The sequence below is a fragment of the Saccostrea cucullata genome, unplaced genomic scaffold (assembly GCF_032062105.1).
Source record: "Saccostrea cucullata isolate Sc308-1 unplaced genomic scaffold, CSIRO_AGI_Scuc_v1 ctg6559, whole genome shotgun sequence".
NCBI lineage: Eukaryota > Metazoa > Mollusca > Bivalvia > Ostreida > Ostreidae > Saccostrea > Saccostrea cuccullata.
The window spans coordinates 13,481-32,375 of NW_026935997.1; the positions used below are offsets into that span (position 1 = coordinate 13,481).

The window sequence follows — 18,895 nt, forward strand, 5'->3', positions numbered from 1 at the left end:
ATCCATTCTTTTACAGATGGAACACAAAGAGTGTCCTACATTTAGCGGCCATGTTTAAGGACATCACCCTGACCAGCGAGGAAGTCAAGTTCGTCCTGGAGAAAATCCTCAGAATGATAAAGGAGTTAGAACTGGCAGATTTACCTGCCCTTGTTTATCAACTCTTACTACTCTCTAACAAAGTAAGTTCTGGACACAGACATGACGACAGATTTACCTGCCCTTGTTTATCAGCTCTTATTACTCTCTAACAAAGTAAGTTCTTGATGCTGACATGATGACAGATTTACCTGCCCATTACTCTAATAAAGTATAATAACTTTTATAGTTCCATTTAATTCTTTGCATTACAGTGTTGTGTTTCCATTTCCTTAATATCCAAATATACATGAATTTTTTTTAATAAAATTGGTAATTTCATTTAATATAATACTTACATTTTGAACCATTGCTTTACAGGGCCACAAGAGACTGGTGATTGATGGTGTAACAAAATACTTCATAGAACAAGATGCAACGCATAAAGACCATGATCCTAATGAATTCAGGTCTGTTTGTTATCAACTTACCATCAACATGTTTAGTCAAGAGGATTGTTTATTTTATCACAAATTCCATGTGGTGTTCATTTTGTAATGGTTCTGTTTTAATGTTAATTGTATCATTGATTTGTTGCAGTGAAGATCTGTTAGAGGGAGATAACTTCAGTGTGGAGACGCTGAGACAGACAGAGGGGACTATTATACTCCATATTAACTTCGCTATCAGTATGGACCAGGAACTGGGGAGGGAATTCATCAAGTTTCTCAAGGTAAGTAATACACAGGTAGAAAGGAATACCTGTGGTGGAAATAAAAATGATTTACATGTAGCTCGAAGTGTACTGAATACTGGTATAACTTTCAATCTAAATTCAATGGGCTAAGGATTTATATATGTGGTGTGTTGCATTGTGTTTGTTTGTTGTAGAATAACCAGTCTGACACTTCCCGAGTTCTGGCCCCATTTGTTCTGGCTCTGTCTCTCTCACTGTCCAGGATTCACAGATTTGAAGGCCAGGTGAGGTGTATACTTGAGAATTAATTAGTTTGGATGGATTAGTTTTATATGTATTTAGTTCACCTGAGCTGAAAACTCAAGTGAGCTATCCTGATCACCTGTTGTCCCACATCCATTCATCTGTCTAGCTGTTCGTCCGTCTGTCTAAACTTTTCATATTTTCAACTTCTTCTCAAGAACCATTATGCCAATTTTTTAAAACCAAAATTGGCATAAATCATCTCTTGATGAAAAAGATTCTAAATTGCTGAAATAAAGTACCAAGATCCCCCTCAAGGATGGATAATCAAGAAAATGCAAAACTAGGGTGGTGCATTAAAAAATCTTCTCAAGAACCACTGGGCCAGAGGATCTGCAACTTATTTGAAAGCATGCTAGGCTTGTGTAAATTCTTGATAGTTCAAGTCATAGCCCCTAGGGTAAGGGTGAGGCCACAATAAGAAATTCAATTTTTACATACACAGGTAAAATTGCAACGTATGTTCAACATATGTTGAACATACGTTTAACATATGTTCCGAAACATATGTTCGCCATAAAAAATGAGCAACATATGGTGAACATATGTTTCTAAACATATGTTGGTTATACGTTTAGCATATGTTATTCATATGTTTTGTACGATCATATGATCAACATACGTTTATGTTCATATGTTTTTCATATGTTGAGCGTATGTTAATTTTATTTCTTTCTTTACAATTTTATATTAATAATTGGTATTTCCTTGAATTGCAATGTGAACTAAATGCCTTAAGTAAACAATAAGAAAATAAAAGAACAAATTTTAAAACATTAATCCTGCATTTATTTCTCATTTTTTTTTACACAATTCTGGCTTCATTTTCCTGACAGTGACTGCATTGCTTCTGAAATGATGAAGAAAATAATTAAATAATTAAGAAGTCCCAAAGTCGTGATAATTACATGTATTATTAATTAAAATATGTTACCACAAAAAGTAATTACCTAGAGCACTTAAGAAATTTTATCAGCCCCTTAGATCATGGTCAAACGATTTGAAAACTTCTCATGTTAAGGCACTGTGGAGCCTACAATGTAAAGATTCTGCTGGTTAAGCTCTTGGAAATACAGAAAAAAACCACTGCAGGTAATTTAGTTATATGTAATGTGATTTGAAACTATATGAAAGATGAAATTGTGAAAAGTTAACTATGACAACGATTACGACAGACAACGGACGGCCTTCAATCCAAAATCTCATTCTCAGGTGAGTTTATAAGCAATAGCAATAACTTTTTCAAAATTTTGACAATTGAACTTGGAATGTTTAAATGGTAAATACAGATTGCCAAAAATGATATAGGCATGATTCAGAATGATCGAGATACAAATGTATAACCCTTGACCAAAAAATAAATACTACAAAGAGACAAGCAAAAAAACCCAGACATTTTGAATACAGTATATCCTAAAACTTTCATGGGAAGAATATACAAGAAAGTTTTAAGTTTATTACAGAGTATTTACTTACCTATTTTGAAGCAAGCTTGGGGTCTTGGTGTCTGTTCTTCAATGTTTTCATTATGAAAAAGGCAGGTTGTATATTGAACCTGTAAAAATATCAAATGATTATTTACACAGTTTATCTAACTACAACAGAGACTCTAGTTTCTCTAGTGTTGAAAAAAAATTAAAATGTTAATTGATATAGATATATAATTAATCAATGAATTAACTGATACTTGGAGTTTTTTAAAATAATTCAGTACTTTTTAAATTAATTTCATAAAATTGAATACACAAATTATTTTTCTTATTGTTCTTTTGACGCTTGTAAATCATGAGCACAAACTATAGTACCTTGTATGTCTGCTTTAGATGAAAATTTATCCCCATATACATGTAGATTTTGTGTTGTTTTATTGCCAGAAAATTCTCTCCATACATGCCATATCTTACAGGTTTTTAAAAATGTGCTGGTATATTATTCTGTAAAAAAAGAGTTGGATTATTTTTTAAAACGCCATTAAATCATGAATTAAGATACAAGTACAAAAAGGATGTTTTCAGGAAATATTCTTTCCTTGAATAGTCATTACTGGTAAACACTATTAATATTTTTGTATGTACCCGATTTGTCATCACACAATCGCCAGTTAACAAGGTAAAATGGACATTAGTTCAATAACTTTGTTCAATCGTCCCTCAGTCAAATCAGCATTGGGTTCTTTGAATAAAAACGGCACTGGGACGCTGAACTTCAGTTGCTTAATATATTGGCCTAATAAAAACAACAAGTTTCCATTAAATTGTTTAAAGAACCGTATGGATAATGATCTGAATATAACAATTTACTTCAACTGCTACACAATGTTTCTACTTTCACTTTCATATCGAGATTGTGTATAATATGTAAGCATAACTACAGACAAAAGGGAAACAAATTTACATGAATAATTGGTAATGCTGGATCGGTATGGTAATTGGTTTTTTCATTTATGATTATCATAAACAAATCTAAATTTTCTTGTTAGATCACCAGGTTCGGCTTTCATGAACTGTATTAGACCTGTACTTGTTGATAGTAATGCTGCGCTATATACAAAGTTTATTCGCTTCTCTGTAACCGTAATGAAGTGATTTTAACACCATGAACTAAGCCAAAAGTCTTCAAAAAATATCTGAGAGCACTTACCTTTTTCCAACACACAAGACTTCTGCTGCACCAGTGACGTCAAATGTGACGTACATTTTTATCCGATATAAACCAAAACCGGTCCAGAATAAACCAAATCAAAACGGTTTAAAATTTACAATACATTTTTGTTTCTACCTGATAAATTTAGCCTAAAAAAAGTAAAATATTTTGTGAAGATTTGAAGAGGGTGGGGGTGAGGGTGCAGAGTAACAGAGTAGACATCCTTCCTTTTTATGCGAGCATCTACATAACAAGAGATGAGCATCTACATTCTTGTAAATAAATATATATTCAAATTCATCTTGATTTATTTTTTTACTTGAAGTCCATTTGTTTAAAATTTACATAAAATAAATTTCATGTAATTTATATTAGGCTTTAAAGCAGGCAACAGGTCCAGGATTTCTTTCTTAGGTCGGGAAAGGGGGGGGGGGTCTACGAATGGTATCCAGTTTGTCAGAAAACCTCAAACTTATGTGGAAGCATTCTGGGTTAGTATAGATTATACATTGTAAAAATCAAACTAAATTATTAAATTCTGAAATTGTGATCCCTTGGAAAGGTTTGGGCAAGAGGGAAATTTGATGAAGAATTACAGGGCCATAATTACTCAGTTTAGCATTTTGGCCCATGGGCCTTTTTTTGGGGGGGTGTGTTTAAATTTGCTTCATTAATTTCCATTTAATAGATGTTGCATTTTACTCCGCTCTAACTGACATAATTTCTTGCAGAAAAATAAAAAAATAAACACTTTTTTCATCAATTTTTGAAATCCTCACCAGATTGTTAAAAATTGTGTTTTTAATGATCTTTTTCCAGACATTTGATTTACTTAAAGCTACAATTATCAAGAGTTTTAAAGACAGTGAGAAACAGAAGCAGTCCAGCTGGGTACGAGAGATTGTCCCTGATACATGTCACGTACAGGAGTATGTTCTGTCTACAATACAAAACAGGTGAGTACTATGTACTTGTCAAGTACAGGAGTATGAACTGTTGTTCACAATACAAAACAGAGAAGAACTAGATACTAAGTGACTATGGGAACTTGTGGCTTTATACATGTGCTTTGTCTATCTAATTATAATAAAAAGTATAGAAGTTCAACAGCTTTTAATGAACTCTACTGATCTTTTCTTTTGGTTTTGTTTTTGTTTGTTTGCATTTTCTGAGTTGATCATCCATTATTATACTCTGCTACAAAATGAAATCAATGTAGTGGTCTATGCTATTAAAAACAAAAAAAAAAGTTGTCTATGATTGAACTGATCTTTTAACTATTGTCAATTTAAGCAAGCATGGTTGGGACCATGTGATTCAGGGTTTGGTTCAGCTGGGGTTTGGGTTAATGGATGCCTATGGTCCTAAGGGAGCCTTTGGTCGTGTAGAGCCGGGGAGTATACAGACCGGCCCTTCCCACTCTGCTTGTCAGCTGGGGAATAAGATCCTACTCAACACATTCAAAGTAAGATTGACATTATCACTTCACAAAGTACTGTATAAGGCTTATTTTTACACCATGTTATTTTACCCTTTCACGCTATGCCTTGTTTTGAATTTGCGCATTCACAGTTTTGTTTAGGACGTAATACTGTATTCTTTGTATTCGCCCCATTTTGAATTTGCCAGGAAAAAAGTGCAAAAATAAAACGAGAGTGAAAATTCCCTGTATACAATTGGTTTTAACTTGCATGCATGATTGTATGATGTTATCACATCATAAGGGTAATCCTTGGGTTTTATAGATGATACAATGCAAAAAATGTTTATAACAAAAAAATATTGAATAATTTTTGAAGATTTTCCAAATTATTTTTTAGGCTCATGACATGGTCAGAGGTGAAATTCTGGAGCAGATTTTCAACAGGGTTGTTACCAAGGCCACATCACCCGTCAGCCATTACTTAGGTATAATTATAACATTTCGATTTTTAGCTCACCTCAACGAAGTTGGGGGAGCTTATGTAATACCCTCGGCGTCGGCGTCCCGGGTTAAGGTTAAGTTTTTTTGAGCAGTTTTCTTTTTAAGTACTTCTATGTCCTATATTGATTAGACATGCATGGAAGATGTTTCTAGTGTGTTTCATTGTACCAGTCAAAGTTTCAGATGCTGCAATTTCAGCAAAGGAATGACCAGGTTAATGTTTTTGGAGCAGGTTAACATTTTTGGTGCAGTTTTTGGTGTGGGTTTCATTTCCAAGTAACTATAAGCCCTATGTTGACCAAACTTGCATGGATGATACATCTAAGGATGCATACTACCGGGCTTGCTTGGGATGCTGAATCTAACCTACATTTTCCGGTTGAGTGAATAGGTTAAAGTTTTTGGTGCAGGTTTTATTTCCAAGTAACTATAAGCCCTATGTTAACCAAACTTGCATGGATGATACATCTAAGGATGCATACTACCGGGCTTGCTTCGGATGCTGAATCTGACCTACATTTTCCGGTTGAGTGAACAGGTTAAAGTTTTTGGTGTAGGTTTCATTTCCAAGTAACTATAAGCCCTATGTTGACCAAACTTGCATGGATGATACATCTAAGGATGCATACTACTGGGCTTGCTTCGGATGCTGAATCTGACCTACATTTTCCAGTTGAGTGAACAGGTTAAAGTTTTTGGTGCAGGTTTCATTTCCAAGTAACTATAAGCCCTATGTTGACCAAACTTGCATGGATGATACATCTAAGGATGCATACTACCGGGCTTGCTTCGGATGCTGAATCTGACCTACATTTTCCAGTTGAGTGAACAGGTTAAAGTTTTTGGTGCAGGTTTCATTTCCAAGTAACTATAAGCCCTATGTTGACCAAACTTGCATGGATGATACATCTAAGGATGCATACTACCGGGCTTGCTTCGGATGCTGAATCTGACCTACATTTTCCGGTTGAGTGAATAGGTTAAAGTTTTTGGTGCAGGTTTTATTTCCAAGTAACTATAAGCCCTATGTTGACCAAACTTGCATGGATGATACATCTAAGGATGCATACTACCGGGCTTGCTTCGGATGCTGAATCTGACCTACATTTTCCGGTTGAGTGAACAGGTTAAAGTTTTTGGTGTAGGTTTCATTTCCAAGTAACTATAAGCCCTATGTTGACCAAACTTGCATGGATGATACATCTAAGGATGCATACTACTGGGCTTGCTTCGGATGCTGAATCTGACCTTCATTTTCCAGTTGAGTGAACAGGTTAAAGTTTTTGGTGCAGGTTTCATTTCCAAGTAACTATAAGCCCTATGTTGACCAAACTTGCATGGATGATACATCTAAGGATGCATACTACCGGGCTTGCTTCGGATGCTGAATCTGACCTACATTTTCCAGTTGAGTGAACAGGTTAAAGTTTTTGGTGCAGGTTTCATTTCCAAGTAACTATAAGCCCTATGTTGACCAAACTTGCATGGATGATACATCTAAGGATGCATACTACCGGGCTTGCTTCGGATGCTGAATCTGACCTACATTTTCCAGTTGAGCGAACAGGTTAATGTTTTTGGTGCAGGTTTCATTTGCAAGTAACTTTAAGCCCTATGTTGACCAAACTTGTATGGATGATACATCTAAGAATGCACACTACCGGGCTTGCTTCGGATGCTGAATCTGACCTACATTTTCCGGTTGAGTGAATAGTTAAAAGTTTTTGATGCAGGTTTCATTTCCAAGGAACTATGAGTTCTTTAATGACCAGTCTTGCATAGATGATACGTCTAAGGATGCATACTTCCAGGCTTGCTTCGGATGCTGAATCTGACCTACTTTTTGTGGATGAGTGAAAATGTTAGTTTTGATGCATGTTTCATTTCCAATAAACTATGAGCCCTATAATGAGCAAACTTGAATGGATGATACATCTAAGGATGCACACTAATGGACTTGCTTCGGATGCTGAATTGGACATACATTTTTCAGATAATAGACAAGGTAAAAGTTATGGTTGCAGGTCTATTACCAAAAACTATAAGGCTTATATAACATTGTATAAACCAAACTTGCACAAATGCTGCATCAAGAGATGAAAACTCTCAAATTTGCTTCAGATGCTGGATTTTCATTACATTTTCATGAAGAAGAAGTAGTTTAAATTTTTTATGTAGGTCTATTTCAAAGTATCAGATCAAAATTGCTTTTAAAAATATTTTCATGTTTGGAATGTATACTTTTTGTTGGTTAATTGTGTGACTTTGCCTTACTTAAAGACAACATTCGTTGAGGTGAGCTCTGTAATCTCTGATTACCTATGTTTCTTCTGGCTCAGTATGTGAAGCCTGTCACTGGTGTAGAATCAGTCTGAGATCTTGTTGTTGTAGACCTGCTGTCCAGTACAGTGATGTCAGCCCCCCAGAGGCTCCTTGAGTCCTCCTGTAAGGTCCGTGAGACGTTTGACTACCTGGCCTTCCTCACCCCCACCGCCGCCGAGGGACTACTGAAAGCCATCCACCCCCTACTGAAGCTCAGTATGTCACTCAGAGACTCGCTCATTCTCGTCCTCAGGAAAGCCATGTTCTCAAGGTAGTGCACAAAAATTTATACATCCAAGCAAGAAGGTGTTTGCATGTTGAAATGAATATGTGTACTAAGATCTACAGAATATTTTCAGGCAGTTAGACTCTAGAAAGATAGGAGTGTTTGGATTCTTGATGTTCCTGAAAAATTTCCGTATTCTTGGTGGAATGCCTTCCAGTCAGGCTAGTCAGCAATTCTCCTCAAGTCAGGTAAATTTCTTTTGTCCAATTACATATGTTTACCAGTTTTACTGACAGTGGAAAGTAGAAAAAGAAAAAAATTTAGATTATATAATAAATTTTAAAGTTCTAGTATAAAAAGAAATTCAGTTCATATTTTCAAAGAAAAATGTTTACCGTCAGATTGTATTGCCACAATTTTTCCATGGATTTATGATACTTTATTAGATGGAGAAAATCATGAAACTATCTGAGGTGTGGCCTTTGATTTTATTAGCATTTTGTTTTCCCTTTACTGTAGAGTAGAAGAATTAGATTCAATATATTAGTTTAATAATTTAGAAAATAATGATTTATTAACATAATTTGCATTACAAACTGCTAAGTTAATTTTGCATGGTGCTCTTTATTTTACCTCATATTTTACATTACTTTATTGCATTTTTCCTGCAAGATTAATTTTGTCTTATTCAATATGTTTATGAGTATAGTCAGTATACTTACCGAAAGCTTAGCCAATTTAAGAAGAAAATTTTAGTTGTTTTGCATGGTTGATACAGTATTACGTTACTTGGTTAGTTTTTCCGCATGCCTTTGTACAGTTATTATTGTTCAAATAATGTTACTGATATGTTAAAAAACTCTCCAAAATTAAAAAGCATATTTTTAGGTTTACTATGCAATAACGACAACTAATTTTCAAGGAAGTATTTTTAAAATAGTATTCTATTCTTTTTTACGTTTATAGGTACAAGCTGACATCCATGCTCGGTACAATCCGGCCAGTAATGAGGCGCTGTGTCTAGAAATCATGGGAAATCTCCGTCGAGTTCTCACTCAACAAGCTGATGTTAGACTCATGTTCTACCAGGTAAGCAGGGTTAAATGTATAAAACAAGTGATTGATATACAGCTTAGAAAAATCTCATGTTTAGATCAAATTAAAAAAAGTCTTCTTGACTTTAAACGAATTATTTTTCTTTGTGTTTACAGGGAATCTATGAAGCTTTGTGTAAAAATACTCAAATAATGGGATCAGTTTTGGAAATTCTTCTGAGTCAGGTAATACACAGTATATCAAATAACAAGTGAAAAGTTATCATCATGAAAACCCAATAAATTCAATGTATAAAATATCTTTTCACAGCTAAAGAAGTACTATGAGCCTACAGAAGATGTGAACCCCCCTGTTAAACTGGATCTCTGCATCACAGCTCAAGGAGATCAGATATATCTAGCTGAACCGCTGGTAAGTTAAAAACTTAGCTTAGATATATCAAAACTTGTGCATGCTTTATTTATTGTTGATATACATCTAGCATTAGAAGGTTTGAAAATTTTAGTTCAAGCATAAACATTGCCAGATCTTAGCATAATTAACCTCATTCAACATTATGGTTATTAAATGTTGATTTATCAAGAAATTGACAAGCACAGACATATTATTTTCCATTTATTTAAGGAATTATTTACATGACTTGAGAACTACAGTGATGATTCCTTACTCAGTTGACCCAGTTTTTCAGGGTTCTGTGGGTCGCGGGTCTCGGTGGTTCCTGTAGAGGTTGAGCCGTCTGTGGTTCCCTCTATAGTTAAGCCACATTGAGAGCTGTGTTCTTACAGAGAAAAACTGGAGGGTTGATTTATAAATAGTTTTCAATCTGAGTTGTTCCAAGTCTAGAAAATTTGTTATCAGTTCATGTTTGTTTGCCTGTCTTGTAGAAAATTTTCAAACGTAATACTGGTATGGGACATGTTACTTCAAGCTCTCATGTGATATGCTTTTAATTTATTATGTTTATCTCTCATTGCAGGCTCACTTGATCTGTTGTATCCAGCTCTGCCTGATTAAGGTCAGTGACATTCGTCGTCAGATGAGCGGTGACCATGACGACACGGTAATGGAGGACTCGAACCACACACAACAGGAACTGGAGGACAAGATGGAGTCCCTCGTCACCCGAATGATTAAGTCTGAGATGGAGGACTTTGAACTGGTAAACATTAGTTAAACATTATCAGTATTACAGAAATATCTCGGAACGATCCCTGTTCTGTCTGTCAACATGTAAATCAGTAGATGGGTTAAAGCATTTTGAATCTTAAACTCAAAAGAATTATACATCTTAATTCAGGAATGTGAAATTTACAGGGGAAAATGGGATTTTAAAATGTTATATCGTTTAAATAGACTTAAAATATATAGATGTAAATATTTTATATCTTTATCATGATAAAATAAAATAATATATTTTAAATTTATAGGACAAATCTGCCGACTACTCTCTAGCTAACAGTGTTGGGGTCAAAAATAACATATTCTCCATACTAGTTCTGGGGATTTATGAGTCTTTGATGGAGTACACATTCAACACTGGGCAATACAGGTAATTATAAACAGCAAAAACTTGTACACAGAGAAAATTTTAGAGTCCCTTGTTAGATGTAAAAAAAAATTTCAGTGAGTGTAATTTTCTTAAAACTTGATCTGAAAATGAAGAAATTAAGATTTTAATGAAATGATCCTAGAAATGTCTGTTTTGCTTCAAAAATTAAAGAAAAACCCTTTAATTGTAGTGAGTCAAGCTTGCAGCAGATTTTACATTTGTTTGAGAATTATAAGAAATTGAGTGAAGTTTTGAAAGAAAAAGCTGCTACTGGTGCTGGGAAGAAAGGGAAAACCTCCCACAGGAAATAAGACCCCCCTCAGCCTCCTGTCTATCAGGGGGACCACAGAGATCCTGAGGGCTCTCATTAGGTAGGCAGGGTAGAACCATGTTATTGAACAGGTATATTGGTTTGAGACAATATTGTGAATCACTAATATAGTAATAATCGTGAGGGTTAAATTTTTGCTGTTTTCATCGTATGAAGAGACCCATGAATTTTTATCCTAAAAAAAAAAATCTGTAAAATTTTAAATGTGAAGCTACACAGCAGTTCTTTAACTACAAAATTATAAATTCCCTTGAAACAGCAGTTTTCCTCAAACCTCAAAATTTTAACCTGAGTAAATATAAGGTTTAACAGTTATTACAGTAAGGTTCATTATATTATTTTCAGAAGTAAATAAAAACAGTATAAAAATCACTCTATGGCTTTAATATTTCAGTGAAACTGCACCAAGTTTGACAGAAAATCTGAAGATCTTGAGAGATGACACGGACTTCAGAAGACATATTGTCAATGTGGCTCTACAGAAAATACATCAGGTCCAGGAGAAGGGGGTGTGTGATGGGGCAGAGGGTGGGGATAAAACCAAGATTCTCCAGTATCTTATCTGTCTGGCCAAGTAAGAAATGAGAGAATCATAAATGTTAGGGAGGGACTCGCATATATGTAGATTTACTTTTCTATTGTTAAAAACAATTTTCTGATCAAACACTAGGAAATTACGTGTAAAGTGGTTTTTTTTATGCTTTTCATTTCAAGCATGTAATTTAGTCTACCATTAATGGACTCCATATGCTTAAATTTAAGTTAGGTTAACAAATTGTTCTCAACTTACCATGCTATCTGTTATCCATATAATCATTTTACATGGGAATAAAGCTGCATTGACTTAGACATCAACAAAGATGTACTTCTGTTTCAGGATATTCATCACCCACTACACAGAAAATCAGCGGCCCGAGGAGGAGGGGAAGAGAGACAGGAGTAAATACATCAGTGGCCAGTGTCTAGAGGGGCTGGTGGGGATAATGACCGTTATATCCCAGCGATACACCGAACAGTTCTGTCACTGTCTCTGTGAAATGGGTAAATGATTTATATAATGACCATTATATCCCAGCGATACACCAAACAGTTCTGTCACTGTCTCTGTGAAATGGGTAAATGATTTATATAATGACCATTATATCCCAGCGATACACCGAGCAGTTCTGTCACTGTCTCTGTGAAATGGGTAAATGATTTATATCATGACCGTTATATCCCAACGATACACTGAACAGTTCTGTCACTGTCTCTGTGAAATGGGTAAATGATTTATATAATGACTGTTATGTCCCAGCGATACACGGAACAGTTCTGTCACTGTCTCAGTGAAATGGGTAAGTGATTTATATAATGACCGTTATATCCCAGCGATACACTGAGCAGTTCTGTCACTGTCTCTGTGAAATGGGTAAGTGATTTATATAATGACCGTTATATCCCAGCGATACACCGAACAGTTCTGTCACTGTCTCTGTGAAATGGGTAAATGATTTATAGAATGACTGTTATATCCCAATGCTACACTGACCAATTCTGTCACTGTCTCTGTGAAATGGGTAACTAGATTAAACATGTAGATTAGAATATACAGTTGAACTTTGGTATCTCAAACACTGATATTTTGAATTCCATGGTTATATCCAAGTGATTTTTGAAGTCCCAACCACTTATTTTTGAGTATTTTCCCCTGATATCTTGAATTCTCAGATGTCTCAAAAAACATTTTCTCAGTCATTTTGAGTGTGAGATAATGAGGTTTGACTATATATGCACATTGCTTCTCTTGAATGATTCCTTGTGATTTGAAATGTTAAATGTGTTACCATTTTAATAAGTCCATAACTGTATTGTTTTTGTGAAGGAGATACTTTTAAACTTGACTGAATGTAATTTTTCCATCATATCAGAAAATGTGAAGGCATACACTATGATTTATGATATAACTGTTTACGAGGAAGAATTTGAGTATTTCAGAGTGTATGGCATTTTGTAGTGGACGCTGATGAGTCAGAAGATGTCCAGGAAGTTATTTACAGTCATATTAAAAAGTACCAGGTAAAACTTCAGCCAGTAATGGTGTGGCCTGTAGTTAATTTGTTGAAATGAGTTATTTCTGAAATTCACATTTAGCATGAATACCACACGTGTATATGTTCTGTTACCCTTAGCTGTTTCTAATAAGTTTTATTTCTATTTTTTTTTTTTTTTCAGCGACTGGTCATGAACATTTTGAAATCTGACAGTGAAGATAAGAACATGAAGGAGGTCCAGTTATTGCTGGGAATTATACAGATTCTGTGTAAAAAGCTGTACAGCTCGGGGAACCAGTTTGAGAAAGTCTTGGACTGGGTTCACAAAATCTGTACGGAGCAGAGTATTGGTGAGCCAGTAGTACTCATAAATTGATCTCATTTCCTAATTGTGTGTTTATACATGTACATGTACTTACAAGAACCAACTCTCTTTCCAGATGACATCCCTACCTGTAAACTCCTATTCTCCATGCTGTTGGCCATCACCCAGCAGGTGAAGAGTTGTCCGCCCTTGTTACGCGACCTTTCACAGGATGTACACAGTCAGCTGGGGGATATAGACCAGGTGTGTTTTGTGTGTGTAGAAACATTGAGAAAACTGACTTTGTTTATTGTAAAACCACAACGTATTGCCAGTGGAACAAAGCATGCTTAGTGTTTCAGACAATTTTTTGCCATATGACTATTCCAGCCCTAGAATTATTTGTTGTAGGAGACCCAGGTGGAGGACAAGACTCACTTTTCCTTGGTGACACACAGAACCGCGGCCCCGGTCCTGCTGAATTTAGTTTTACAGCAGGTAGAGAGGGAACTGGACGATACAGAGTGGGTGGTGGCCAGACTCCGGGCGGAGACTGGACAGGCCAACGGTCAGTGTGTGTGATAATTATAGGATCAGGAGAATTCTATCAATGAAAACTACACAAAATATGAAGAATATGTGTACATTTATGGTTACCAAATAAGTATAAAACTATTTTTTAACCTCCAATTTTATTTAGGGAGGGATGGGGAAGTGAATAAGTCAATGGATATTGAAAGAAGTAAATATTTCTACATAAAAATTTGAATCTCAACCTTGCTCAATGTTAAATTTAATCCATGCATGTACTTGAAAAGGAATGCTTGTTTAATCAATCCAAATTAATGACACCAAATGTTACATATAATTTTCTATGTACCCAGTGATTAACTATTCTCATCAGTCCTTTAACATTAAGTTTGTGTGGTTCCAGATGAAGCAGAGGTAGACCTGACCCAGAAGGAAGGCCATGAGAGAAGTATCTGTACCAGACTAGGTATACTGGTCACCGCGTTCCATGAGCTTGTCCAGGCCGCGGTACCTGTGGGGGGATGTATGGAGAACATGGTCAAACAGGCCACCAGGCTGTACGGGACCCTAACCATCCTGGTCAAATATGTACGTTCTTCTCTGTGTATTCAAATCTGAACACGAATTTGAAATTTCTAGTCAAATACGGTGTAAACCGAAATTATAGGTGCACTTACATTATTTAATGATAGAGGAGTTTTGTTAGAATCCTTAAATTATTTTATATTTCTCAGAATTTTTGAACATCTCCCATTAATTAGTGTTTAAATGAACCTATATTCCATTTTGTATTCTACGTTTAGTGTAAAGACATTTCTAATGTATCTTATAAGCATTATCATAAATGTGAGTTTGTATTTTAAATTTTTAATGAGTAAATATTTCAAAGTACCTTCATTATCTTTTTATTGGCATGATGCATAGGAAGAAAATGCTTGGAGTATCTTAATTAACTACCTGTATGAGACTCTCCATCCTGTTTGCTGATGATTTTGTTATGTTATTTTTCAGTATCTGAATCTCTATCAGCTAAAGGCTGGCCATTTGTCATCCAGGTTTGAGAAGCTCATCAAATTGATTGGAACCCACTTAACACAGTATTGCTACGCAATGATCACATATATACAGGTATATATCTAACTAAGGACTGCTATGAAGAGCAGACCTGTTTACTCTTACGATTTTGCTGTATTTTGTACAGATTTTTAGTCTAAAATACGTCTCACGTTTTGCTTTTATTAAATTACGGAAATCTGAAATGCGTTCGTTAAGAATTTAGCAGTTAGTTTTTGGTATGATCTGACACTTTTAATCAGTAAAAAAGAGAAAAATTTCAAACACTTAAGTGATGTCTGGTTGCGAAAATGCTGTGGTATTATAAAATGTTAAAGACCATAGAATACTGAGAGACGACGATATGGGTAAACAGGTCTGTAAGAGATAATATACATGTTTATCTGTCTCTCTGATTGTCCAGTAATATTGTACCTAGGTCATTATTTTGCAAAAGAGGAACCATGGAATTTCAAAATGGATTTTTATATGACCCTGACCATGTAACCGTGACCTAACTGTAAATAAATCAATGCTTTGAAATCTTTTATGATGAGCAAGGGTGCCCTTTTCAAAATTTAAAAATGTGTTACACTATAACAATAACCTACTATCTATATTTTGTAGCAAACAGAAAGTGAGCAGGTTCAGCAGAATGTGGACAAAGGGAAAAAGGACAAGAAGAAGCAGGCTGCGGCTCTTAATGCTGGAAAGGTTGGACAGATTGTATTATAGTGCAGACTAAATGCCAGCATGCTGGTGTCTACATGGATATTAGTATATGAGTATTTGTTGACATAATGTTACATGCATGAATTAAGTGATGACCCCCTGCCAGTTTTGATCATCTAGTAGGGAAAACTGTTTGAGGGTTTGAGGGGGTATTAAGAATTTTTTTTAGAATATTGAATTTTTTTTAAACTGCATTACTTAGATATGTGGAAGTATATATGAAATAACTTAAAGTTAAATCCCTTTTAAATCACATGTTTCTTCGTCAGAAATATAATTTTAGTGTGAGCTGTCTTCTCATGAGTTTCCTGACAGTGTATGATTTTCTCTGTTCTTTGAGCATTGTATTAGGTGTAACTTGTAATATAAATCTTTTCTTACTCAGGCACGGGTGCTGAAGGAATCCAGACTCATTCCAAACCTCATTTTCTCCATTGAAACATTTGAAAAGTTCCTGATTCAGCTGTCCAAAAAGTCCAAGGTACTACATCAACCCTCCAGGTTTTAATAACTTAGATACACATCCAACATTGTTCTGTAAATTAAACCATATAAATAACTAAAATGTTTTTGCTATGTAATTTGAAGGTGAACCTGATGGAGCACATGAAGATGAGCACGTCTCGAGATTTCCGAATCAATGTGGCCACGATTCAGGCCGTGATGGAGAACGACTCGGACTCACAGGAATCATCAGAGGAGGAGGAGGAGGAAGAGGAAAACAATCAAAATGAGGAGGATCAGGAAAATGAAGAGGTATGCTGCCCCGCCCCCCTCACTTTCTCATCCGGTTCTTGACCACTTTCTGACCTAAGGTTATTTTTGAAGGACATCTTTGTAAAGAGTAACTTCTTGTAGTATCCATCAGACTGCCTAATTTATTTGATCATTTGTATTTTTCAGAACAGTTCTGAACAGCAAGAAAACACCGCTCCAACCAACACACGCCCCCCAGAGCCCCTTGATCCACCACCTGCAAAGAAATCCAAACTCGGAAAAAAGTCTAGAGCTGGCAAAGTGTAAAACTTCTTATCTTTTTTAGCAGACTTTGTTAATCCTCTGATTTGTTAAGGCTTATTTGTTAGGTAGATATGTGCCAAATATTTTAGACTTATGTATCTGTATAAACATTTACAATTAAATACTTGTAAATGAATTTTAATTATACCCGCACTTTCTAAAGAAAGTTCGGGTATATTGTTGTTACTCATGTCCGTCCGTCCGTCCGTCCGTCCGTCCGTCTGTCACACTTTTCTTCCCTGAACTCCTCCTACATTTTACACAGTAGCTTAATCATCTTTTGGGAGATGGTTTGTGGGGTCATGTAGATGTGCAGTAAGCTTTCGGAATTTCGATTTTGCCCCAGGGGGTCAAATGGGGGTCGAAAAATGACGTTTTTTAAGCAAAAAGTTTCGTCTTCCCTGAACTCCTCTTACATTTTACTCAGTAGCCTAACCAGCTTTTGGGAGATGGTTGGTGGGGTCATGTAGATGTGCAGTAAGGTTTTGGAATTTCGATTTTGCCCCGGGGGGTCAAATGGGGGTCGAAAAATGACGTTTTTTGTCCAAAAAGCTCCGTCTTCCCTGAACACCTTCTACATTTTACTCAGTAGCCTAACCAGCTTTTGGGAGATGGTTGGTGGGGTCATGTAGATTTGCAGTAAGCTTTCGGAATTTTGATTTTGCCCCAGGGGGTCAAATGGGGGTCGAAAAATGACGTTTTTTGTCCAAAAAGCCCCGTCTTCCCTGAACTCCTTCTACATTTTATTCAGTAGCCTAACCAGCTTTTGGGAGATGGTTGGTGGGGTCATGTAGATGTGCAGTAAGCTTTCGGAATTTTGATTTTGCCCCAGGGGGTCAAATGGGGGTCGAAAAATGACGTTTTTTAAGCAAAAAGCTCCGTCTTCCCTGAACTCCTCTTACATTTTACTCAGTAGCCTAATCATCTTTTGGTAGATGGTTGGTGGGGTCATGTAGATGTGCAGTAAGCTTTCGGAATTTTGATTTTGCCCCAGGGGGTCAAATGGGGTTGGAAAAACGACGTTTTTTAAGCAAAAAGCTCCGTCTTCCCTGAACTCCTCTTACATTTTACTCAGTAGCTTAACCAGCTTTTGGGAGATGGTTGGTGGGGTCATGTAGATGTGCAGTAAGGTTTTGGAATTTCGATTTTGCCCCTGGGGGTCAAATGGGGGTCGAAAAATGACGTTTTTTGTCCAAAAAGCCCCGTCTTCCCTGAACTCTTTCTACATTTTACTCAGTAGCCTAACCAGCTTTTGGGAGATGGTTGGTGGGGTCATGTAGATGTGCAGTAAGCTTTCGGAATTTCGATTTTGCCCCAGGGGGTCAAATGGGGGTCGAAAAATGACGCTTTTTGTCCAAAAAGCCCCATCTTCTCTGAACTCCTTCTACATTTTACTCAGTAGCCTAACCAGCTTTTGGGGGATTGTTGGTGGGGTCATGTAGATGTACAGTAAGGTTTTGGAATTTTGATTTTGCCCTGGGGGGTCAAATAAGGGTCGAAAAATGATGTTTTTTATGGAAAAAGCCCCATCTTCCCTGAACTCCTCTTACATTTTATTCAGCATCCTAATCATCTTTGGGAGATGGTTGGTTGGGTCATGTAGATGTGCAGTTAGGTTTCGGAATTTTGATTTTGCCCGGGGGGTCAAATGAGGGTTGAAAAATGACGTTTTTTATGGAAAAAGCCCAGTCTTCCCTAAACTCCTTTTTTGTTTTAAACAGTGGTCTTATCATCTTTTGGGAGAGTTCACTCTTTTGAAATTTTGTTAAAACATCAAGGTCAAGGGGTAAAAAATCATAGCATGTTGGGAGCCTCTTGTTATGGGTAATGTTCACTTGAAATGTGAAAGTCAAATCTCTTCTCAATGAAAAGGAAATACAACATTAATGAAAACTAAGTTAAACTTCAAGGTCAAGGTCACAGAGTCAAAAAGTCATGATACATTTTGGAAGGTCTTATCACAGGTAATATGAATGCCCTTTCATTTATCTTTCAAAATGATCAATTCAAAGCAATTAATTTTTTTAAGGAAATTAGGTCAAACTTCAAGATCATGGGTAATGAAAATCATATTGTATGTAGAATGGTATTGT

General features: G+C 36.0%; 1 protein-coding gene and 1 long non-coding RNA gene across 4 annotated transcripts in view; one reads left to right on the forward strand and one right to left on the reverse strand.

Annotated features, from left to right (window-relative positions):
* The window catches only part of LOC134244491 (Fanconi anemia group I protein-like), a 30,051-nt gene extending 13,113 nt beyond the window's left edge, over nucleotides 1–16,938 (forward strand). Inside the window, 28 exon segments of the mRNA XM_062726756.1 lie at nucleotides 17–182; nucleotides 460–548; nucleotides 679–811; nucleotides 970–1,059; nucleotides 4,541–4,677; nucleotides 5,015–5,186; nucleotides 5,542–5,629; nucleotides 8,037–8,238; nucleotides 8,327–8,441; nucleotides 9,160–9,282; nucleotides 9,405–9,473; nucleotides 9,559–9,660; nucleotides 10,226–10,408; nucleotides 10,677–10,798; nucleotides 10,989–11,094; nucleotides 11,096–11,169; nucleotides 11,524–11,703; nucleotides 12,007–12,170; nucleotides 13,126–13,187; nucleotides 13,344–13,512; nucleotides 13,603–13,730; nucleotides 13,878–14,034; nucleotides 14,401–14,585; nucleotides 15,009–15,125; nucleotides 15,678–15,764; nucleotides 16,168–16,263; nucleotides 16,371–16,538; nucleotides 16,686–16,938. Coding sequence (XP_062582740.1) covers nucleotides 17–182; nucleotides 460–548; nucleotides 679–811; nucleotides 970–1,059; nucleotides 4,541–4,677; nucleotides 5,015–5,186; nucleotides 5,542–5,629; nucleotides 8,037–8,238; nucleotides 8,327–8,441; nucleotides 9,160–9,282; nucleotides 9,405–9,473; nucleotides 9,559–9,660; nucleotides 10,226–10,408; nucleotides 10,677–10,798; nucleotides 10,989–11,094; nucleotides 11,096–11,169; nucleotides 11,524–11,703; nucleotides 12,007–12,170; nucleotides 13,126–13,187; nucleotides 13,344–13,512; nucleotides 13,603–13,730; nucleotides 13,878–14,034; nucleotides 14,401–14,585; nucleotides 15,009–15,125; nucleotides 15,678–15,764; nucleotides 16,168–16,263; nucleotides 16,371–16,538; nucleotides 16,686–16,805 — 3,604 coding nt within the window. The 3' untranslated portion in view covers nucleotides 16,806–16,938.
* LOC134244492 (uncharacterized) lies at nucleotides 1,881–3,038 on the reverse strand. Of its 3 annotated transcripts, none has more exons than XR_009987233.1 (4): nucleotides 2,884–3,038; nucleotides 2,555–2,633; nucleotides 2,029–2,139; nucleotides 1,881–1,928 (listed from the first exon to the last, which is right to left on the reverse strand). It is a non-coding gene; the product is annotated as an uncharacterized LOC134244492 (long non-coding RNA). The 3 variants fall into 3 exon arrangements; XR_009987232.1 differs by having other exon boundaries at nucleotides 2,029–2,111; nucleotides 2,884–3,034; XR_009987231.1 differs by lacking the exon at nucleotides 2,029–2,139 and having other exon boundaries at nucleotides 1,893–1,928; nucleotides 2,884–3,034.
* Nucleotides 16,939–18,895: the final 1,957 nt, after the last annotated feature.